The sequence below is a fragment of the Aythya marila genome, assembly GCF_965140915.1.
Source record: "Aythya marila genome assembly, chromosome: 28".
NCBI classification, from domain to species: domain Eukaryota; kingdom Metazoa; phylum Chordata; class Aves; order Anseriformes; family Anatidae; genus Aythya; species Aythya marila.
In genome coordinates this window covers 1,313,500-1,338,209 of record NC_139069.1, presented here as the reverse complement: position 1 = coordinate 1,338,209, position 24,710 = coordinate 1,313,500, and the positions used below count along the sequence as shown (strand labels likewise).

The window sequence follows — 24,710 nt, the reverse complement described above, 5'->3', positions numbered from 1 at the left end:
GATCCCCACTGTGCACTAGGAGCTGAGAGACTGCCAACAGGCATGGGGCTGGAACATTGCCTGCAAGGTCCCTCCTGCCGTAGCACCTCACAGGACTGGCACGGAACTGGCTCCTGTGTCTCAGAGAGCCTGGGAGCCCAGCAGGTGTGCCATGGGCTTGGAGGAACACAACCAGATCAATTCTACCTGGGCAGGTCCTGGCCAAAAAAGGGGGTGTTTTCTAGGTGTGGCATTATAAGCTCAGTGGTGTATCAGAAGCACTAAGTCCAGCAGGAAGCGAATGGCAGTTAAATGGCCTGTGAGGTGACTGCTTTCTGAAGTAGCCAACAGGTCACCCTTGACTCCTGGCTGGGATCTGTGCCTTTAGGCTCACATCTGCCAGTGTCCATGGTAGGGCAGCGGAAGGCACTTGCTGTGCATGTAGTTTCTGAGATTGGTTCTTTCTAAGTACCTGGTAGGCCCCATAGAGGAAGAGGTCTTGGATAGGGGTTGTCATGACAGAGGTGTCAGCTTTTGCCTGAAGTCATCCTTTAGGACTGCTTTCAGTTTTCGACACAGAGGGGGCCACTGCCTCCAAGACGCTTGGGGCAAACTGAACCATGCATGAGGGTTTGGAAAAAGATAGCCTGGGTGCACAGAAGCCATTCAGTATCTAAAAGTTGGAGGCAGGAAACAAAATTTTGAGGTGGTACAAGAGCTGCTGGGCACATTGTGCAGGGTTCAGCTACAGCCTTTGTGTTCTTTTCCATCCTGACTTAGAGGCCATGTCAGTTTCAAAAAAGGTGTAGCCAACAGATGTGAGGCAGATACTTTGAGATCATGAAAGCCATCAGAAAGCTGCCCCTAAGAAGATGACTGATATGGCGAAGCCAGGAAAAGCCTGGCCAGGAGAGATGTGAGATTTGAGGGAGGAAAGAGGAGCTTGGCCAGCAGAAATTAATGATTTCTGTGAGGTTAGAACATTCAGGCAATGTTGATTTTGCTGTAACACTGACTTAAAATAGTCATGTAAAGCCCTTGCACTATTTTAATCACTGACATTAATCCTCAAACCTAAATGCTACTCCACACCCTGACAGGAATCCACTGTTCTTATGCCTGACCTCAAAGTATCCCTTCAAGCCAAAACACAGCCCATAGCCGCTTCCCTTTATCTTGAGTCTCTTGCTCATCCTGATCTGATCAGCTTGTGGGCCACAAGGAGGAGATGGGTGGGGATGCTCTGAGGAGATCAGCTCTGCCTCAGCATCTCCTGCCCCAGCAGGAGGAATGTGACTGTGGCAGGGAATGTGAGGTCACTTCTGTCTCTGCACTTGATAGGGCAGCAGCAGGAACGTGTCACGCAAAGGGACTGTGAGGTCACTTGTGTCTGGAGGTGGCAGGTCACCTTGAATTCTCCCTGGGATCTGAACTTTTGGGCTGACATCTGGCAGTGGCCCTGCTAGGCCAGCACAAGGCACCTGCTTGGCATGCTGACTGTTGGCATTGCTTCCTTACAACACTGTGCAGGGCTGAGGAGGTGTCAAAATGAAGTTCTTCTAGTAGCATCACAGTACCCACCACATCCCACAGACCCCAAGACTAGCCCTGAGCCAGACATGGGTGTGCAGGGTCTCCTCTCCCAGTGGCCGTGGTCAGGCCTTGGCCCTTCTGCTTCACTAAAACCAACCAAGATTTTTCTCAGCACAGTGCTTTGCCTGTCTGTAACCATGGCCTCCAATTATCTGCCCTAACAAGGCCCTGGGGAGGCTTTGTTAGTAACAGCCCTCAGTGGGGCCCATTAATACTCCAAGTCACTTCAAGTTTTCCTTCTGACTTTAGCTTCTCAAGTGGTTACATCACTCTCCTCTCAGTACCTGAGCTGAGTACAGGGGGACGATCACTTTCTTAGCCCTGCTGGCCACACTGCTTCTTATACAAGCCAGGGTGCTGTTGGCCTTCTTGGCCACCTGAGCACACTGCTGGCTCATATTCAGTCGACTATCAACCAGTACTCCCACATCCTTCTCTGCCAGGCAGCTCTCCAACTATTCATCTCCCAGCCTGTAGCTCTGTTTGGGGTTGTTGAGCCCCAGGTGAAGAACCCGGCACTAGAACCCCAGAAAACAGAAGAGCACGGAGCAACCTCTTGCCTTTATTCCGGGCAGCAGCTTTGGAGAGGTGTCCAGGCTTCTGGGTTTGCCCAGAGCAAGACCCTCCTGTAACTGTGGTGCTATGCGGGAGGCCAGCTGTAACCCAGGGCTGCACAGTGCCTGCTGCTGCCTGCAGTCACAGGGATGCCACTGAAGAGAGAACAGGACTGTCACCAAGGCCTATGAGATCTGACTGCTTATCCGAATAAAAGAGCACAGGAGAACACACTGAAAGCCAAAAGAGAGCAGCAGTGACAAGGCCACGTCCTGCTGCTGGCCATGGCCATGGCTCCAGAGAAGCAACAGCCCCCACCCAAACTCCATGTAGCAGCTGAGCTCTTAGCCCTGAGACCCTCCTGTGTGCTGGGGCTTCTACCCCAGCTCCAGAGGGGATGGGAAGAGATGGCAGCTGATAAAATGTAGTTCTGATGTTTTTGTTTTGTTTTGTTTTTGTTTTTTATTTATTATGTTTCTCTACATAACCTGCTTCTTTCAATAATTAGATGACTGGGTCACTATAAATGAAAAAATAGAAATAAGAAAATCAGGTAGCAGGTTAAGGATAACATAATTTAAATCAAAAGAAAAAAAATGTAGAAAATATTTATAGAGAAATATAGTAACAAAAATTTTCCTCACAGTTCCTGAAATAATCAGGGAACTCACAAACATTATTGATTGCAAAGAAGCATGTATCCAAAGAGTTTCCTTACTGCATCCTTGAACTCCTGGTTCCTCATGCTGTAGATGAGGGGGTTCACTGATGAAGGAACAACTGAGTAGAGAACTGACACGATAAGATCCATGGATGGGGAAGAGAGGGAGGGGGGCTTCAGGTAGGCAAACATGCCAGTGCTGATAAAGAGGGAGACCACAGCCAGGTGAGGGAGGCACGTGGAAAAGGCTTTGTGCCGGACCTGAGAAGAGGGCATCCTCAGCACTGCCCTGAAGATCTGCACATAGGATAACACGATGAAAACAAAGCAACCAAAGGCTAAAGAAATACTAAACACAAGTGGCCCAACTTCCCTGAGGTAGGCATCTGAGCAGGAGAGCTTGAGGATCTGGGGGATTTCACAGAAGAACTGGTCCAAAACATTGCCTTGGCAGAGGGGCAGGGAAAATGTGTTGGCCGTGTGCAGGGCAGCATTGAGAAAGCCACTGCCCCAGGCAGCTGCTACCATCTGGGCACAAGCTCTGCTGCCCAGGAGGCTCCCGTAGTGCAGGGGCTTGCAGATGGCAACGTAGCGGTCATAGGCCATGACAGTGAGAAGGGAATATTCTGCTCCAACCAAGAAAGCAAAGAGAAAGAGTTGGGCAGCACAGCCTTGATAGGAGATGGACCTGTTGTCCCAGAGGGCATTGGCCATGGCTTTGGGCAGAGTGGTGGAGATGGATCCCAGGTCAAGGAGGGCGAGGTTGAGGAGGAAGAAGTACATGGGGGTGTGGAGGCGGTGGTCACAGGCTATGGCGCTGAGGATGAGGCCGTTGCCCAGGAGGGCAGCCAGGTAGATGCCCAGGAAGAGCGCGAAGTGCAGGAGCTGCAGCTCGCGTGTGTCTGCGAATGCCAGCAGCAGGAACTCGCTCACAGAGCTGATGTTGGGCATTTGCTGATTTTGGACATAGAGCCTGCGAAATGAAAGAAAATATAAAGTATAAACTCTTATTAGTAAAGTCTCTGACTAAAATTCCCAGTAAAACCTTACATTACCCGTTTCCAAGAGGACCTTTGTCTATCTCCTTGTCTGGAGCCTTGCTTTCTGTTTGCTGAGCGTCCTGTACACAGCAACCACTTCTGCCCATCTGTCCCCAGTGGGACACCTCTAATCCAGTGAAATGGTTAATGTCGTTGCTGTGGAGGCACACCTAAACCAGAGGGCACATCCAGGAGGGCTGCTCTGTCCATTCCCTGGTGCCCAGCTGCTGGCTGCTTGCAGCACTCAGCTGGGGGATGGATGCACACAGAGGTTGTGCTGAAAAACCACATCCCCTTGTCTGCAAGTCCTAAAGAACAGCTCAGAAAAGCCCTGGTGCAGTCTGTAAGCAGAGAGAAGAGAAGGGATATTCTCATGTGCATCACTAACTTGTTTGTGTCTCAATTCAATGCAATAGGAAGCTCAGTCACCAGTGCAAATCCAACTACGCCGATAACATAGAGGCTGCCCCACTACCCTGTTAATATAGAGCCTACCCCACAATCAGAGCAGGAAGAGGCAGGCAGAGAGTGCAGAAAGTGCCTTCTCTTTGCAGGCAGCTCCTGCCCTGCCCTTCTTCTGCCCAAGCCCCTGGGCAGCTCCTCAGGCAGGCTGAGTGCTGAGCCTGGCAAGCAGCAGAGGCGCTGCCCTGGCACACAGCCCCTGGGGCACAGCAGGGACCCTGCTCTGCACCACAGCCCTGCACACCCCTGCCTGCACCCCCGGCTTCTCCTTCCTCCAGGACCTGCAGCTGCATTGCCCTCCAGCCACAGACTTACTGTGTTCAGGGCTGGGAAATGTTCTCCCCCAGTGAGCTCTGTGCATCCTGCCACTTCTGCCTGCCTTTAAGCACTCTGTCTCTGCAGGCAGTGCCCCCAGCCCTGCTGCACTGTGCAGAGGAGCTGCTCCTGGCCACAGCTGTCTCTCTGCACCAGGGCCCTCTTGCCACGACCTCTCTCTGTCCCACGAGCCCGGCCCAGCTCAGCAGCACAGCACCAGCCCAAGGCACTGCAATCACCCCTCTGGGGGTTTGCTGATGAGCCCACGAACCTCAGGCCCTCAGAGACAATTGAAGACATCTCTCCAGAAGTCCAAGTCCCAGGCAAGTTTCCTGCAGTGTCCCCCTGAGGGCCAGCACTGACACAGCCTCCCTTGGAGCTCGTTAGAGCAGAACCCTGGAGGCAGTGAGGACAAGGAGACAAAGGCAATGTGAAGGTGACACTGATGTGTAGGAAAACTGGATGTGTGTCACCAAGCACAAGGGCACAGACAATAATGAATGATTTAATATTTTAAAAGACAGAAAATGAAGATAAAATAGCAATAATAACAATAACTATAATAATATTAATAATAATATGTACAAGGCAAGTGATGCACCATGCAATTGTTGAGAAGCCCCTCACCGATGTTCAACCTGTCTCTGAGCATTGGTCCCACTGACCCTGGCCAGCCGGCATCAGGATCTCTTGTGCATGTCCCTTGACCTTAATTTCTTTTCGTGCAAAATCAGCTCTCGGAGGAATTTGGAGTATTTTCTTCCCTTTCTCTAATACTCCCTCTGCTGTGTCACCCCACCCAGTAATGCCATCGATGTAGTGCAGGTGCTCAGGAGCTTCCTCCTCTTCCAGGGCAGTCGGAATCATGCTGCTGGCATGGCAGCACTCAGCATTGCGGGACTTCATTCAGGCCACGATAGGCCTCTGTTAGTGCACTCGGTTGCTGCTATACTGACACAGGTGCACAGCTGTAGTAGGGATTGGCACCAGCTGTCCTTCAGCCCTCATCTACCCCACAACAGAAGGGTCCTGTGAGAGACCAAGGCAAGGCAGACAACAGTATAATGTCCTCTGTCTCCAAGACAGCTATGCCTAAAGCCCACCAATACCCTTTTGGGTCCCTGAAATATCTATCCTTTCCTGAAGCAGTCTCTTCCAAGGATGCACAGAGTCTCTGGGCTAGTGCCAATGGGGTGCTTTTGCCACTCCTTCCCACTTAGACACACTTCAGCCTCCAGTACAGTTCAGTGTTGGGATCCCCCTGTCACTGCAGACATACAAATGTGTTCGACCCTCTGTAGCTTGATGGCATTAGGGTACACTGTGCAGTGGTGCCCACTAGCTCCTGATACTTCAGTGGGACTGATGCGCAAAGCCATCGAATCCCCACAGTCCAATAAACCCGACTGTCCCCTTCCTCCCCCTGGCTGGAGGCACAGCCCCTCTAGTCCTGCTCATAGTATTCAGTACTGTGTCTGCAGGACAGCCCGCTGGAAATTGGAGCAGCAGTTCTCTAAGAACCCCTTTTAGTGATTGTTTTTCCTTGCCACTCACATACCTGTGCCTTTAGATTTTCCATCCCACTTTCTCATGTGCTCTCCATGGTCACACAGGTAAAACCACAGGGTGGCACATAGTGTGTATCCACCATATCTCCTTTTCTGCCCTCTAATTCCAGGGAGGGGTGCTGTTTCTCCCAGCACCAGAGCAGCATAGGGATAGGGATCGCTTGATTACTGATGCTCTTATGACTTCTTCCTGTTCGTCCTCCTACTCACATGATGGCCCAGCTTTTCTGAAGCCTGCCTCGTCTTCTGACTAACTGACTTTCACATCCATTGTTTTTTCTTGCATATGGGAGCAAGTGATACAGACAGAGCTTGGTTTTCTGGCTCAGACACAGGGCCCAGAAAAAGAGCTGGAGTTGCTGCAGGGCATTTTGCAGATGCTGTAGTAGCTGCAGGGTCTGTCAGAGGGGTTGGAGTGGCTGCAGGGCTTTTCACACAGGTTGGAGTGGCATTGATTGTGGCTCTGTAAGCACAGGCCAAGACCCAGCACACTGCAGTGGCATGTGTCTCTTTGGAAATGCCAGTGATAACACCTCCTTTTCAAGCATTTAACCACTTTTTTTTTTTTTTTTTTTTAAGGATTCTGCATTTGCTGGGGGTGAAGTTCCAAAATTCTGGTGGTGCCGACAGCTGTAGGTGCCTGCCCAGATCCTCCCTCACTCCCTGCCACTCCAAACTCTCCTGCCACCAGACAGAAATCTGAATGGTATTCTTAAGTAGTCCTGAAACACATTCAGGAGACAAAACAATAGGAGCATGCATGTTTGAGCATCCCAAGGATATTCAAAACTTTGAAGAGCCAGTGTAAATATCCTTGAGGAGAATGGGGAGGTAAAAGAGAAAGGGAGAGTGAACAAGTGGGGAAAAGTGTCCTCCCCTTGTCTCCCAATGGCTTGATTTCCTGAGGAGATAAGGTCCAGAGTGTAGTTCTTAATAGTTTCTGAGAGATGGCTCCCAAGGTATGTTGGCAATGGCAATGCTGAGTACAAGTACCAGATTAGTCTCATGACCAGGATTTTTATCATATCATAAGCCAGTGATACACAACACATCAAAAGAATGAACTTGACGCAGCCATCAGAAAAGATAAACAGCATGACAGGGGAGACATACAGTAAGTAATGTGCTATGCAACACAATTCTGAAATCGAGCACAACAGATCTGAGCTTAGGAAGGAAGGAAGGAAGGAAGGAAGGAAGGAAGGAAGGAAGGAAGGAAGGAAGGAAGGAAGGAAGGAAGGAAGGAAGGAAGGAAGGAAAGAAAGAAAGAAAGAAAGAAAGAAAGAAAGAAAGAAAGAAAGAAAGAAAGAAAGAAAGAAAGAAAGAAAGATAGATAGATCAGCTTTATGATCAGCAACTATTAAAATTAACTAATGCTTATAATAGCTTTCTTTTAACAAAAATCTGGCTGTGGCCAGAACTGTCATTGGCTCAAAAATAGTGCTCCATGTTGGGCACCAAAAGCGTGGTTAAACAGAGCAGGCAGCTCAGCACCACACAGCCATTCCCTCACATACACACTCCGCTACACCCCGAGCAGATGCAGGAGAGAATGAGGAGGGGAAAAAAGATAAAATAAATAAATTAATTAATAAATCATAGATTGAGATAAAGATAGTTTAATAGGACAGAAAGGGAAGAGAAATAATATGAGCAATGATGATGACGATCATGATGGTGATTACCTGTCCCACTGCAGTGGTACCCCCTACCCTGGCCAGCCACCCCATATTGATTGTTCAGCACGACGTCATGTGGTCTGGAACATCCCTTTGGCTTCTTGGGGTCAGCTGTCCTGCTTCTGTCCCCACCAGCTTTGCAGGCACCCCCAGCCCTCCACTGCTGGGCAACAACTAAGCCATCAGTGTGTAATCAGCATTCTTCTCATGCTGAATCCAAAACACAGCATCATACAAGCTCCCAGGAGGAAAATTACCTCGATCCTAGCCAGCTCCAGGACACCCACAGACTAAGGGCATGATATCCCTCTGCGTATATCAACAGAGAAAAGGTGGTTGTGCTTAATTGGAAAGTACTGGAGCTGAGCATGATGTAGATGGTATGGAATATGGGGCGGATATTGTCCATGTGTCGGCTGGGACAGACTTAATTTCCTTCCTATTAGATGATACAGTGCAGTGTTTTGTAAGTAACAGCATGCATGAGAAGGAAGAACAGAAAAAGAGGAATCTGGCAGCCTTCTATCCCACACCCTTCAGTGCTTCTGTGCTGTAATTCCATTCAACTAGTTACTCGTGTATTATCCAAACTGTCCTGCAAACTCCTGCTGCCATTGCTTTGTGAGAGACAGCACAATCACGGTGAGCCGTCTGCCTGCAGACATTAACAGCTGAGAGAATGGAGCATCTGTCCAGGGGAACCTCGAGAAACTGCAGGAATTTGCCTACAGAAACCTGTTGACATTTACAAGGAGAAGAGCCCAGTACTGCACCAGAAGAAGAGGAACCCCACACATGGGGGCAGACTGGGACCCTGCTGAGTGAGCAGTGCCCAGGAGGAGGGGGCCTGGACACCATGAGGGGTGCCATACAAGCAGTGGTGCCTGCTCACCAGGAACCAGGCCAGCTTCCTACAGAACTGCCTTATGAAAAGCATGGCCACCAAGAAGATCTGAGTAGTCAGACTCAGTTCATATTCAATGAGACAACCCCCCCAAAATTGTATACAGGTACAGGGAAAGAGGTACAGGTCTGGGATTCCCTAGTGCAGCCAGGTGTGGAGAGGATCAAGTGCTGTGGCAAGGCTCAAAGTCCAAAAAGAACCCAGGTCTTTGTATCCATGGCTATGGCTGTTGTCTCTGTCACTGAGGCCTTTGAGGAGACAGCTGATCGTTAAAGCACCAGGGCCTCATTGCCTCCTCACCCCCAACCGTGAACCAGGCAGGGGTTGTACCATTCTCCTGCACTTGGCAATGAACATCCCCATCTCCTACTGCCCCACAAAGAGGCCTGAGCAACCTGTCAAGGGAAAGGATCTCCCTTCCTTGAGTTGGGACTCAAGGCCAGGCCCTTGTGATTGGTGACAAACATCCGGTTTGTCCACACATCAGTGTCACCTTCACATTGCTTTTGTCTCCTTGTCCTCACTGCCTCCAGGGTTCTGCTCTAACGAGCTCCAAGGGAGGCTGTGTGAGTGCTGGCCCTCAGGGGGACACTGCAGGAAACTTGCCTCTGACTTGCACTTCTGGAGAGATGTCTTCAACTGTCTCTGAGTGCCTGAGGTTCGTGGGCTCATCAGCAAAGCCCCCAGAGGGGTGATTGCAGTGCCTTGGGCTGGTGCTGTGCTGCTGAGCTGGGCCGGGCTCGTGGGACAGAGAGAGCTCGTGGCAAGAGGGCCCTGGTGCAGAGAGACAGCTGTGCCCAGGAGCAGCTCCTCTGCACAGTGCAGCAAGGCTGGGGGCTATGACCGCAGCTGGCATGGGGAGAGGTGAGAAGGAGAGAGGGCTTGGATCCTGTGGTTCCACAAGTTTCACATACACCCAAATCTCAAGCCTGTGCCACACTGCTGCTGGCCTAGGCCTTTTACTTCAGATGGAGGCCTTTTCCTGCAGCATATACCACATTCATCATGGCACAAAAATACTGTTTCTACACCAACGTTCTGGAGCCTCCTTCATGTTAGGCCACATTTCAGTGTCCTTCGTGCTGCTTGCAGGGTTTTGTCTCATGGATGAACTGGATCACAGAATCCCAGAATCATCTAGGCTGGAAGAGACCTCCAAGATCACGTAGTCCAACCTCTGACCTACCACTAACAAGTCCTCCACTAAACCATATCACAAAGGATCACTGAGTATTCTGAAAGTCAATACCATGCTTTTATTATTGTTATTATTATTACTATCACTGTTATTATTACTTTCCCTCTGAAGCACAATCACAGAATCAGAGAATCATACAACGGTTGAGTTGGAAAGCACCTCGACGATCATCTAGTTCCAACCCCCCATAGGCAGGGACACCACCCCCTAGATCAGGTTGATCAGGGGCTCATCTAACATGGCCTTGAACACCCCCAAGGATGGAACATCCACAGCCTCAGCCACAGCATTCCACTCCCTGGAATGCAAGTCATCAAGTCCCATAGACTTGTACTTCTTGAGCTTCTTCAGGTGGCCTCAAACTTTCTCTTCACTTACAACAGGTGGGAATTTGCACCCCCCAGCCTCTATCTATGGGTTCAGAGAATGAAAGACTTGGGAAGCCTGACTGGCAGGGAAGACTGAAGAAAAGAAGTTGTTGAGTCCCTCAGGCTTCTCCATGTCTGTCATTATCAGTTCACCCTTCTCATCCATCAGAGGTGGTACACTCTCCTTGGCCTTTCTTTTCTGAGCAAAGTACCTATAGGATCTCTTCCTGTTATGCTTTTCATCCCCAGATAAGCTGAGTTCCATCCATGCCTTGGCTTTCCTTATCCCATCCCTGCACATCTGAAACTGAAGCATGTGAGAGGGCCTGGGAAAAGTAGACTGGGATCCACAGAAGCCATTTGGGAAACAAAACCTGTAGGTCTGAAGCATGATTATGTGGAGTTGCAGAGCTGATGGGCACATTGCTCAGGATGCGCCTAAAGATCTTTGTGTCCTTTTCCCTCCTGACTACAATGCCACTTCCTTCTCAGGAATGAAGGAGCCAACAGAGGTGAGACAGATACACTGAGATGGTAAATGTCATCAGAAAGCTGATCCCAGTAAGATATGGGGAGGTCAGGAGCAGCAGTGAGATTATGGGGTGGGAAGAAGAGCATGGCCAGCAGAAATTAATGATTTCATAGAGGTAAGAGCATTCATGCAATGCCAGTAGTGCATTAAGACTGGCTTAAAACAGTCATATATGGCCCTTACTTTACTTAAGCTAGTAATTTGAACGCTAAATAAACCTAAATTCTACTACGATAAACTGAAATAAATCAATTTTCTCTCTTGATAACCGTAATCCTTTCACTTAACACATACATTAAAATGCCTTATTTAACCCTAGACTCCTTGATAGACAAAAAACACCAATTAACCACAGAGCTTGTCCATACCTTAACCACAGACCTGACAGCACAAGCAGAACACCAAACACTCCTACTAAAACTTGGCTGAATCTGTAACACAGAAAGTGAAAAAGAGATACCGAAGGGGCTAGAGAAATCTCAGATCTACCTCAGGATCTCATGGCCCTGCAGGAGGAATGTGACTGTGGCAGTGACTGTGAGGTCACTTGTGTCTGGAGGTGTCAGGTCAGCCTTGACATAGACCTGGGAGCTGCACTTTTGGGCTGACATCTGGCAGTGGCCCTGCTAGGCCAGCAGAAGGCACCTGCTTGGCATGCTGACTGGGGGATCCCCTCTGCCTCCAGACCCAGGGGGACCCAGGCAGAAAGAAGGCCCCCAGATGGGTTGTCCTGTCCCTTCTGCTTGAGTCCATGACTGCACAGCAGCAGGCACAAGGCTCGGCTGTGTTTAGCCAAGAAGCTGCAAGGCCAGCAGCAGGCCCCTGGCTTGGAAGCTGCTGCTGAGGTGACTTGTGTCTGGTTGGCTGAGAGGCCGCAAGGAGCCTGCTGGGTGGGGATGCCTACTTCAGGAGTGGTTTCCACCCCGATAGAGTTTTTTTTGGTCGTAGGAAAGAGCAGGAGAGAAAAAAATGCCAGAAAGTGTGCAATGGAAGTATGGCACCGGCCATGAGGAGGAAGAAATATCCAGGGAAACAACTGGTCTTGCTGCTAGTAACAGAGGCAAAGAATGCATTAAGTTTCTCATCCCTTGTCACCATGTTTTTCCCCCAAATTCCAATAAAGCATTATGATTCTCCCTAATCTTCCTTCATTTAAAGTATTTTTATTTATTTATTTATTTATTTTTATTGTCTTTGACAGTTATAGATGGATTGAGCCCGAGATGGGCTTTGGCCCGTCTAATTTTGACCTGCTCAGCCCCATAACATTCAGGACGCAATTCCAGAGAAACTGACAGCATGCATGAGAAGAAAGCGCAGCAAATGTGGAACCTGACAGCCTTCCGTCCCCTACCCTTTGGTGATTGTGCTGCAATTCCATTCAACTGGTTACTCCTGAATTATCCAAATTTCTCTGCAACTCTTGCTGCTGCTGCTGTCTGGTTAGAGATAGCAGAATTACACTAAGGTTGAACTGCCTGCCTGCTGACATTGCACATTGGGACCCTGCTGAGTGAGTAGTGGCCAGGAGGAGGAGGCCCTGGGTACAATGAGGGATGCCATACGAACAGTGGTCCTTGCTCACGAGGAACCAGGCCAGCTTCCTACAGAGCTGCCTTCTGAGGAGCATGGCCACCAAGAAGATCTGAGTTATCACGCTCAGCTCAGATCTGCTGTGACAGTAAGAGATAAGGGTCTGCAGCCAAAAAGGAAAGATGTGGAGGTCTTGGAGTCCCTAGGAAAGCCGTGTATAGACAGGGTAGAGGGCTGTGACAAGGCTGAAAGTCCCAACAGGACCAGGTCTTTGTGTCCATGGCTATGACTGTTTTCTCTGTCACTGAGACCTACGAGGAGACAGATGATCATTACAGCATCATGGCCTTATTGCCTCTTTGCCCTCACCTAAGAACCAGGCAGGGGTTGTACCATTCTCCTGCACTTGACAATGCACATCCCCATCTCCTACTGCCCCACAAAGAGACCTGAGCAACCTGTTGTTATAAATGGCTCAGGATTCAAATTAGGATTAAATAAAAAAATAGGATTTATTGAAAGAATATAAAGGAATAGAGGTAAGCAAACAGCGCTGGGTGCACCGGGAGTCTCCGCTCCACCAGGACGCACACCAGTTACATCAAGCAGCTGATTTTTATGCTCCTAGACTAATACATATTCATTACTACTTCTAAAAAAATAGATTATTAAAATTAGCTTCCGGGGTGCAGTCCCTCCTACTGGAGCATGCGCAGTCTCCTCTGGGGTCTCTTCTGGGGGTCTCTAGGGGTCTTCCATGCTGAAGGCTCGCAGTCTTCCTCTTCCCCTTTGTACTTACTGGGCACCATCCCAAGTTTACAGAACACCTTCTTCAAAACACCTTCTTCAAATCTTGTCTCCCAGCCGCTTTTCAGCTTCTTTCTCGGCCCCCCCCTAACCAGATACCAAAGATCCACATAGTATCCCATAACAGTCACTAGTTGTTATCAGTTGTTCTGAAACTCCCAGACACACGGGTAATTAAAACATTCTTCCCCAGCCATTCACAGACACATCTATAGCAGTGTTAGAAATAGAAGTCCGGAATAACAAAAGCAAGCAGGTTCATAAATTTAAGAAGTGATAAATTGGCTAGAATGAGGAATGAGGGGGAGACTGGGACACACTGCAGCTATGGTTCAAGCATTGAATTGCCAGTGCAGGGCCCAGAGGCAGACAGGATTCAAACATTTCAAACAGAATTGTTCTTTATGGACACGAATTGTTAAAACATTCCTCACAGTAGTAGGAAAGAGCAGGAGAAAAAAAAAATGACACAGACTGCAGCATGGAAGTTACGCACTGGCCACGAGGAGGAAAAAATGTCCCTCAAAGGGTTGTGCTGTGGTGCCAGAGGTCAACCAAAGAGTGTCTGTGATCAGACCATGGCTTTGTGTTTCAAGGAACAGCTGGTGAGGGTTGATGAGACATTGGTGAAATGACTGAAATGCCGGGATGAGAGCAAGGGGGTGAACAGAGATGGGTGTCTGCAGATTTCAAGGAAAGAAAGAGAAATGTTGGATAGCATAGCAAAGCCTGCAGAGGAGAAGGCAGAGGGTGCTGGCAAGAATGCAGGGCCCCAAAAACCCTGACATTGTTGTCCCCTTGGCTAGAGCTTATGAGGAGAGATGTTCATTACGGTGGGGCCTCATCGATTCCTTGCAACCCTGTGCAGAGGCTGGCAGGTGTCATACCAGTGTTCTTCTCATGACATCACACTGCCCACCACATCCCACAGATCCCCAGGAAGAGCCCTGAGCCAGATGTAGGGGTGCAGGATCTCCCCTCCCACTTCCAGGGGTCAGGCCTTGGCCCCTGTGCTTCAAGAAAAGCAACCAAGAGTTTTCTCAGCACAGTGCTTTGCCTGTCTGTAATGATGACCTCCAGTTATCTACCCTAACATGTCCCTGGGGAGGCTTTGCAATTTTCAAAAAAACAAAGCTCAAGTTCTTTATTTTGTTGCCTCCAGTAATGTTTATATTCCCAAAAGGATGGCTAAGTACACGATGTATTTTAAAATGACTAAAAGGAAATTAAAAAAAATAGTGTTTATATCAATCCGTATCATATTCATTCAATGATAAATTATGAGGGTCTTGCTAAGGAAACCATTAGACAGACTGCTGAGAGATGGGTGAGCTTGAACTCACTGAAACTCAAAGCAGCAACTGGGTTGGTGAGAGAGGTCTGAATGATTAAAGAGTAAGGGGAAGGCAAACCAGGAGAACAATAGGAAGTGCATGGGTCCAGACTGGCAGCTGGTAAAAGGAGACATTCAGCATGTTCTGTGTAATCAAGATGGGTTTTGTGCCTGGAAGATGAAGGAGGGAGCACACCATGATAGAAAAGCGAGGACAATGCAAGTACAGGTGAACACCAGTATTTCTTCTCCTGCGATGAATATGCATCCTGAAAAATCACACTTCTTCATGATAGAAATTACACTTCATGTGAGACATTTTACGGAAGGGATAGAATCTTTTGAGCTGATGAGTTGTTGTTTTATTAATTAAGTACTAAATAAATTAATGGGTAATTACTGTGTGTCCTGGCACTGCAGAGCTCCCACCAGCCTATGCATCCTTTGGCTTAACTTTACCGTGACGATCCACTCACTGCCCACCCAACACAAGGCACACAGTGTCCCAGGAGAACCCTTAGGATATTCTGGTGGCTCGCAATACCTCCTTGATGCCACCAGTCCTGTCACTTGTCAATCCCAAGAAGCTGCTTCTTGACAGGTCAGGGTCTCCAGGGGCAATGGGCATCCACCAGTGACGACTCAGTCCTGACTCCCTCACCCAGCACCCCATGTCCTCATGCCCCTGTGTCCAGGTGGTACCCAAGTACAAGACCGAGGCCTTGAGCCTGGTATTCCCTGATTGTCTTCTTCACTCCAAATTGGGAAGAAGACCCCTGAGCACTGAGCAACTTCATTTTATAAACAAGATGCCACAACAGAGGCCAGGTGTCATTTAGGGATAAACACATTCAGAGAAAGCCTCTGGGTCACAGATGACGTGGTGAAAACTAACACAAAACGTAACATTCAGAATGCTAAGAATTGCATTATAAAAAAAAAATATTTAAAATATTAACAGAGAAAAATAATTTAAAAAAATATTATATCATCTTCCCAAATATCCTTTTATTTCTGTTAGGATTATTATCAATGATAATGTTATGATAGCACTAGTAAAGATAAAAATGAAATAACATAATATGAATCAAAATTACACATTATTAGAAATACATCTTCTGAACACATTACTGATGCTTAAGAAGCATGTATTGAAACAGTTTCCTCACTGCATCCTTCACCGCTTGGTTTCTCATGCTGTAGATGAGGGGGTTCAGTGCTGGAGGCACCACTGAGTACAGAAGTGCGACCACCAGATCCAAGGATGGTGAGGAAATGGAGGGTGGCTTCAGGTAGGCAAATATGGCAGTGCTGACAAAGAGGGAGACGACGGTCAGGTGAGGGAGGCACATGGAAAAGGCTTTGTGTCGTCCCTGCTCAGAGGGCATCCTCAGCACTGCCCTGAAGATCTGCACATAGGAGAAAACAATGAAAACAAAACATCCAAAAAATAAAGAAACACTAAACACAAGTGCCCTAACTTCCCTGAGGTAGGCATCTGAGCAGGAGAGCTTGAGGATGTGGGGGATTTCACAGAAGAACTGGTCCACAGCATTGTCATGGCAGAGGGGCAGGGAAAATGTAGTGGCCGTGTGCAGGACAGCATTGAGAAAGCCACTGCCCCAGGCAGCTGCTGCCATCTGGGCACAAGCTCTGCTGCCCACGAGGCTCCTGTAGTGCAGGGGCTTGCAGATGGCAACGTAGCGGTCGTAGGCCATGACGGTGAGAAGGGAATATTCTGCTCCAGCTAAGAAGACAAAAAAGAAGACCTGAGCAGCACAGCCTTGATAGGAGATGGCCCTGGTGTCCCAGAGGGCATTGGCCATGGCTTTGGGCAGAGTGGTGGAGATGGATCCGAGGTCAAGGAGGGCAAGGTTGAGGAGGAAGAAGTACATGGGGGTGTGGAGGCGGTGGTGGCAGGCTACGGCAGTGAGGATGAGGCCGTTGCCCAGGAGGGCAGCCAGGTAGATGCCCAGGAAGAGCGCGAAGTGCAGGAGCTGCAGCTCACGCGTGTCTGCGAATGCCAGCAGGAGGAACTCGCTCACAGAGCTGATGTTGGGCATATGCTTGTTCTGGGCATGGGGTCCTGCCGAAGGAACAGAAAGATGGTGATTATTAACATTAGAATTATCTAAGGAAAAGGATTTCAATTTCTCATTTAAGCCTCCCAACATGCTTGCTCACTTCCATGAAGATATTTGGCAGATCCCTTTCTTGCAGTTGGATTGATGCTGCCTTAGGCTGTGCTTTGGAGCAGAGGACTCTGCTTTAGGCAATGCAGGAGTCAATACTGTCCTACACCAATAGGTAAATAACATAGGAAGACTTGTATCTTTTCTTCTAGCTTAGCCATTACTCCTGTGGAGAATCTCTAAGGCAGAAATCCTGTACATTTCTTTCTTATTGCATGTGAAATACTGTGGATCCTGTGGATCCTCTCCATGGATTCAGTTGATCTGTGCTGCAGGAAAACTGAACTCAGAAGTTCACCTGAGAATAACTTGGACACTGCTGAGAGCAGAGCAATCCAAGCTCAAAGTGTCCATCTCCAGACCCCCCACTCTGTCCCCATACTCCCATACTCCCTTTCCCCCAAGCACCCCGAGGGCTCACCCCACAGGCATGTGAAACCCCCATCCCCAGCCAGCCTGGGAACAAGAACAGCAGCAGCACGGCCAGCTGGAGAAGCCAGGAGGAATGCCAGCGTGCTGCTGCCAGGGGAGGCAAGGCCAGGGAGGGACAGACGGACACTCAGCAGACCCTCCTGTGCTGCAGCTCTGCCTGCAGAGGAGGCAGCTCCTGCTGGGGACACCAGGGCAGAGGTTGTGCTGGTGGGAGAGGAGAGCAGGGGGTGTCCCAGGGAAGGTGCCTGCCCTGCAGGGGATGGCAGGGAGGTGCCTGAGCCCTCCCTAAAACAACATTTCTGGCAGCAGCTCCCTCTCACTGCCTGCCCATGTCCCTGCTACCTGCCCATATCCTTGCCAGGAGCCAGATTAGCGTCAGCTCAGTAAAAGCCTGAGGAGTCCACAAACATGACATTGGTCCAATCTTTAACCTGAGGTGGCTGAAGGCACTTTATGAAGTTCATTTCTGACATATGGATCTCTCAGTGCAATGCTCCAGGAGTCTCAGTCTCTTACACAATGCTGACAACAAATTACCTTGAAACCTACCTGCACTCCACTGCCATAAGCTCAAAACACAGACTATAGAAAAAATCTTACCCTTCAGGTAACCCCAGTTTTAGCCTTCCTCTCTAAATGTCCAACCATAGATGCCATTCTCTAAAGCATCTTCCACTCCTTTCTGGAGAAACAGAGAGACCCACCCTGACAGATGCTATCAGCCATCAGATGTGCCAGCTGTAGAAGACCCCTCTGGCAACCCCACCTGCAGTGCCCTGCTGCCAGAGCCTCACGGTGTCAAGAGCCTGCAGATGTGTCCTGCCACACGCTGCCCTCTGTTGTTGCGCTCCTCAGTGCCTCCAAGCCCTCTCTCCTTCTCTCCTCTGTGTGTGCCAGCTGCGGTCAGAGCCCCCAGCCCTGCTGCGCTGTGCAGAGGAGCTGCTCCTGGCCACAGCTGTCTCTCTGCACCACGGCCCTCTTGCCACGAGCTCTCTCTGTCCCATGAGCCTGGCCCAGCTCAACAGCACAGCACCAGCCCAAGGCACTGCAATCACCCCTCTGGGGGCTTTGCTGATGAGCCCATGAACCTCAGGCACTCCGAGACAATCGAAGACATCTCTTCAGAAGTCCAAGTCAGAGGCAAGTTTCCTGCAGTGTCCCCCTGAGGGCCAGCACTGACACAGCCTCCCTTGGAGCTCGTTAGAGCAGAACTCTAGAGGCAGTGAGGACAAGGAGAAAAAGGCAATGTGAAGGTGACAGTGATGTGTAGGAAAACTGGATGTGTGTCACCAAGCTCAAGGGCCAGGCCTTGACCCATGTCCCCTGGGAAGGGAGATCCTTTACATTCAGAGACAGCTCAGGGCTCTTTGTGGTGCAGTAGCAGATGGGGATGTACATGACCAAGTGCAGGAGAATGGTACAACCCCTGCCTGGTTCATGGGTGCATGCATAGCGATAATGAGGACCTTGGGCTCATTATCAACTTGTCTCTTCGAATTCATCAGTGGCAGTGAGTTTCAGTCAGAAATGAGAGTAGGGACTTTCAGCCTTGGTATAACCCTTGATCCTCTCCACACCAGGCTGTCCTAGGGACTCCCTGTACCTCTTTAGTGGCTATTGTAGGCACTTGTCCTTGAGGTGTTACACCGAGTGTGAGCTGAGTCTGATAACTCAGATCTTCTTGGTGTCCATGCTCCTCCTAAGGCAGCTCTGTAGGAAGCTTGGCCTGGTTTCTGGTGAGCAGGCACCACTGCTGTATGGCATCCCTCGTGGTGCTCAGGCCTTCCTCCTCCTGGGCACCGCTCACTTAGCAGGGTCCCAGTCTGCCCATGTGTAGGGTTCCTCTTCCTCTGGTGCAAGACTGGGTTCTTCTTGTAAATGTCAAGAGGATTCTCTAGGCAAAATCCTGCATTTTCTCAAGTTTCGCCCACACTGATGCTCCATTCTCTCAGCTGAAGACGGCATCCCAACCCATCATAATTCTTGTGGCCTGTCAGCCAAGCAGACTCAAGTCACCTCAGCAGCAGCTTCCAAGCCAGGGGCCTGCTGCTGGCCTTGCAGCTTCTTGGCTAGACATAGCCAAGCCTTGTGCCTGCTGCTGTGCAGTCATGGACTCAAGCAGAAGGGACAGGACAACCCATCTGGGGGCCTACTTTCTGCCTGGGTCCTCCTGGCTCTGGAGGCAGAGGGGATCCACCAGCCAAGCAGGTGCCTTGTGCTGGCCTAGCAGGGCCACTGCCAGATGTCAGCCCAAAAGTGCAGCTCCCAGGGAGAAGGCAAGGGTGACCTGCCACCTCCAGACAGAAGTGGCCTCACAGTCTCTTTCCGTGACACATTCCTGCTGCTGCCCTATCAAGTGCAGATGCAGAAGTGACTTCAGAGTCACATTCCTCCTGCTGGGTAAGGACATCCTGAGGTAGGGCTGACCTCTCTCTAGTTCCTTAGGGACTAGGGCTCACCATTCTAGGTTAGAGGATAAACACAGGTTTAATGGGAATCTTTGGTGTTCTTCTGTGGCTATTAGGTCTGTCATAAGCCTATGGGCAAACCCTGTGGTTAAGAGTATTTTAAGGCCTGCCTACAACTTCTCTAGAGCGAAATAGTGCATTTTAATGTTAGTGTTTAGGGTAGGGATTGGGGTAAGCAGGAGTGTAAAGGTCCGGGAAAGGTAAGGGAAGGGGGCTAAGGGCTGTGTTTTGCTTCAGTGCATACTTTGAGTAGTGGATTCCTCTCAGAGAGGTGGAGTAGCGTTTAGTATTTAGTAGCATTTAGTTTTAACAATTAAAATTACTGGTTCAAATAAGGTGACGGCAATACATGACTGTTTTAAATCAGTTTTACTGTAGCATCTAGCATCTACAGTCTCTTGTCCGAGCTGCTCCTGACTGTGCCACATTTTATTGGGATCAGCTTTCTGATGACATTTAACATCTCAGTGTATCTGTCTCACCTCTGTTGGCTACCCCATTCCTGAGAAGCATTGTAGTCAGCATTGTAGTCAGGAGGCAAAAGGACACATGGGTCTTTAGGAGCATCCTGCACAATGTGCCCATCAGCTTTGCACCTCCACAAAATCATGCTTCCTACCTACAAGTTTTTTTTCCCAAGTGGCTTCTATGGAGCCAGGGTTCCTTTTCCCAGGCCCTCTCACATGTTTCCGTTTCGGGTGTTCAGGGATTGGATGAGGAAAGCAATGCACAGATGGAACTGATCTTCTCAAGGGATGCAAGCAATAATAGGAAGGGATTCTACAGATACACTGCTCAGAAAAGAATGGCCAAGGAGAGTTTACCCCTTGTGATGGATGAGAAGGGTGAACTGGTAATGACAGACATGGAGAAGGCTGAGGGACTCAACAACATCTTTGCCTCAGTCTTCTCTGCCAGTCAGGCTTCCCAAGTCTTTCATTTCCCTGGACCCATGGATGGAGGCTGGGGGTGCAAAGTCCCACCCACTGTAAATGAAGTGCATGTTTGAGACCACCTGCTGGAACTCCACAAGTACAAGTCTATGGCACCTGACGACTTGCATCCCAGGGTCCTGAGGGAACTGGCTGATGCAGTTGGCAAGCCTCTCTCCATCATATTTGAAGATTCCTGTCAGTTGTGTGAAGTCCCTGGTGGCTTGAAAAAGGGAAATATCACTCCCATTTTTAAAAAGGGTAGAAAGGATAACCCAGGGAACTACTGAATGGTGAGCCTCAGCTCTGTGCCTCAAAAGATCATGGAAAAGATCCTCCTGGAATCAGTGTCAAGGCACAAAGAGGTGATCCGAGACAACCAGAATGGCTTCACCAAAGGGTAAATGGTGCCTGGCCAATCTGGTGGCTTTCTACAATGGAGTGACCACATCAGACAACAAGGGAAGACTGACCAATGTCATCTACTTGGACTTCTGTAAGACCATTGCCATGGTCCCACATGACATTCTGGTCTCCAAATTACAGAGATATGCATTTGATGGGTGAACCATTCAGTGGGTAAGGAGTTGGCCTGAAGGTCACACCCAGAGAGTGGTGCTCAATGGCTCTATGTCCAAGTGGAGGCTGGTGATGAGTCTTGTACCTCAGGGGTCTGCCCTCGGACCCGTACGGTTTAATATGTTTATTAGTGACATAGACAGTGGGGTCGAGTGCACCCTAAGCAAGCGTGCAGATGACACCAAGCTGAGAGGTGTAGTTGATGCAACAGAGGAAGGGATTCCTGTGCAAAGGGCCCTGGGCAACCTGATCTCATGGAGGGGCATCCCTGTTTATGGCCAGGGAGTTGGCATTAGGTGATCTTTAAAGTCCCTTCCAACAGGAGCCATTCTCTGATTCTATGGTCTCACTAGCTATACCTCAAGCATGACTCCCATCCCATCAGCCTTCCTGTGGTCTCTCACCTGACCAGAACAGAAGGTGCCTCACCATCATCTTCAATGCCTTGTGCATGCTTCTGCCCTTTATGGTCCCTAACTGTACCCCATTCCTCCTGCAGGTCCGTCAGCTCCAGAGACAGAAGTGACCTCCCAGCCTCCTTCACAGCCATGTGCCTCCTGCAGGCCCAGCGCATCTGGAGGCACACCTGACTTCATCCCAGCATTCCCAGCCAGCTCCTCCTTGTGACCTCTGATCTGATCACATATCTGTCACCTCACATGCCTCTTTCAATGCCATGGGACTGCTGCAGGACCTCACAGTCCCTACCCAGCCCCAAGGGGAAAAGCAGCTGAAGTGAGGTGTAGGAGTGGGGTTGGGATGTGCTGTGTGCATGGTGGAGGGCTTTGAGGGTTAGATGATCAGGTTAATGTTTAGGAAGTACAGGTCACCCTCCAGGGTTAAGGGAATGGCAAAGGCTTCAAGTGAGGGACTAACATTCTGTTCAAGGTGCCTTCTCAAGGTCTGGGATAAGGACAAGTTTTGAGGTTTTTAATTTAGGTTTGGTTAGAGAGCTAGGCTTAAAAGGCTGGCATTTTCATCAATCCTTAGTTAGTCTTAATCATCCTTCTCTTTACCCTTCTTGTAGAAGATGCTTTTTACCTCTGCCTTTTCCAAATCCTGAGCAACGTCTCTCCTATATCTGGCTTTTCCATGGTCTTTGAGAGAGGTCTTATAACAACATCTGCAGTTCCACCAGCACCTCTCTCATCCTTACCACACCACCTCTAAGGCAACCTGAGGAGTGACCGGGAGGATGATGTTTGCTTGGCAAAGGGTTTCATTAAAATCTCTGATGAGGGCTGTCATGGGCTTCACACAGACAGTGATGACAGTATCATAGAAAACAGTGACACTTGTGTGGACAGAAGAGCAGGTGGATAAGGCTTTGGGCCTGCCAACACAGGACACACACACACATGAAAACTGCATGAGAGGGAAGACTGGATCCAAAATGTAGATTATGAAATCAAAGACCATGAGTATCACCGTGGCACTTCAGGACAGCTCCAGCAATGGGGCAAAACCATACAAGAGGTTTCTATGACACTGGGGCCACAGAACAGTAGCTGGGAGGAGGAGAAGGAATTAGTGTACATGAGAGAAATTCCCCTGGTTCAGGTACAGCTGCCTTCTGGAGTCAGGCCTTCCACTTCTCGAGCCTTGCAGAGAACGGGGATGGCATACAGCCCAGGGCTGACCGTAGGACATGGTCCCCAGAAGGAAGCACGGCATCTGCAGGTGTTTGGTGTCAGGCACCAGCACAGTGTTGAGGCTGTTCCACGTCCCAGTCTCCATGTTGGTCATGTGAGAGAGGAAGAAGAGATTTGTGTATCAGTAGAGGATCTTCCATGTGGATTACTGGGAAAACTCAACAAATGGTGTCTTAGTGTCCAATTCCCTTCTTGGAAAACCTTTTAGAGCATTCAGTTCCCCCCTCTCTTGTTAGGACACATTCAGAGGGGTGAAATGATCCCTGTCAGTCGTGGCTGAGGTGTTCTGCCATGAAGTGGGAACAGAATAGGGGTTAAGGGAGGGAATCATTTGTACTCATATTTGACAACCACAGTCCAACAGCACAAATTACACTTAAAAATCAGTCTCTGACATCTACAGAGAGAAGCAGTCAGTGATGCCTTCAGTGTGCTTCAACCACCACACCCCAGCAGAGACCCTGCTGCCTTCAGGAGCTGTCAGCCCTGAGGCCTTGGGGACACCTCGAGGGAGCCCAAGGGCACAGAGCAAGCGATGCCATGGTTGGGTGCTGTGCTGCTGAGCTGGGCCGGGCTCCTGGGCCCAAGGGGAGCTCCTGGCAAGCACTGAAGAGAGACAGCTGTGCCCAGGAGCAGCTCCTCTGCACAGTGCAGCAGGGCTGGGGGCTCTGACCGCAGCTGGCACACAGAGAGGAGAGAAGGAGAGAGGGCTTGGAGGCACTGAGGAGCACAACAACAGAGGGCAGCGTGTGGCAGGACACATCTGCAGGCTCTTGACACTGTGAGGCTCTGGCAGCAGGGCCATGCAGGTGGGGTTGCCAGAGGGGTCTCCTACAGCTGGCACATCTGACGGCTGATAGCATCTGTCAGGTGGCTCTCTCTGTTTCTCCAGAAAGGAGTAGAAGATGCGTAAGAGAGTGGCATTTAAAACTGGATTTTTCAAGAGAAAGACCAGGGCAGGGACTACCTGAAAAGCAAGACTTTATTTTTCAGTCAGTGTATTCATATTCCTGCAGTGGAGTGGTCAAAGGTTTCATGGTAATGAATTTTCAGGGTTGTACAGGAGACTGAGACTCCTGGAGCATTGCACTGAGAAATTGATATGTCAGTGATGAAATTTGTAAAGTACCTTCCCAAACGTCATCTCACGGACTGCACCAACATCATATTGTGGTACTCTCAGGTTTTATCCTCACTGATTTTTTGAAGCTAGAACCCCCCTGATATCCCCTGTCTTTGAGAGGTGTCTGCAGGCCAAGGCAGAGCAAACAGCATTTGCAATGAGCAGGAGCTGCCTCCTCTGCAGGCAGAGCTGCAGCACAGGAGGGTCTGCTGAGTGTCCGTCTGTCCCTCCCTGGCCTTGCCTCCCCTGGCAGCAGCACGCTGGCATTCCTCCTGGCTTCTCCAGCTGGCCGTGCTGCTGCTGTTCTTGTTCCCAGGCTGGCTGGGGATGGGGGTTTCACATGCCCATGGCGTGAGCCCTCGGAGTGCTTGGAGGAAGGGGAGTATGGGGACAGGGTGAGGGGTGTGGAGATGGGCACTTTGAGCCTGGATGTCTCTGCTCTCAGCAGTATCCTGGTTTGTTTCAGGCAAACACAGGAGTGCAATTGTCCAGTAGGTCAAAGAGACACCAGCACAGGGCAGTTGACACTAGGACTAACACACAGACTTGATGTGCTCTCTCAAGGACACTGCACTGAAGCCATCACCACGTTGATGACACACAAGGATTTACTTTGAGTACAGTGGGGCTGCTAGAACAAAAGAGACAAAATAAAAATCACTATATGATCTTTACCACTAACTTAGGGCAGGACTGACTCCCACATTGCCCACAGCAAGTCGCGTGCTCTCAGTGACACGCTCTAGCAGCACCAGCCAGAACTCATGAAAAGGACCTGTCAAAAGTCTGAATGGAAGTGGAGAAT

The 24,710-nt window shown here is 49.6% G+C and overlaps 2 protein-coding genes across 2 annotated transcripts; both read right to left on the bottom strand.

Moving 5' to 3' along the window:
* Positions 1-2,803: 2,803 nt before the first annotated feature.
* LOC309888216 (olfactory receptor 14C36-like) lies at positions 2,804-3,739 on the bottom strand (the record flags this gene model as incomplete). Its single annotated transcript, XM_082780455.1, has 1 exon — positions 2,804-3,739. The coding sequence occupies one exon, from the start codon at positions 3,737-3,739 to the stop codon at positions 2,804-2,806; it is 936 nt and encodes a 311-aa protein (XP_082636581.1).
* Positions 3,740-15,654: 11,915 nt separating this feature from the next.
* Positions 15,655-16,590, bottom strand: LOC309888215 (olfactory receptor 14J1-like; the record flags this gene model as incomplete). Its single annotated transcript, XM_082780454.1, has 1 exon — positions 15,655-16,590. One exon carries the CDS (start codon positions 16,588-16,590, stop codon positions 15,655-15,657), a length of 936 nt encoding a protein of 311 aa, XP_082636580.1.
* Positions 16,591-24,710: the final 8,120 nt, after the last annotated feature.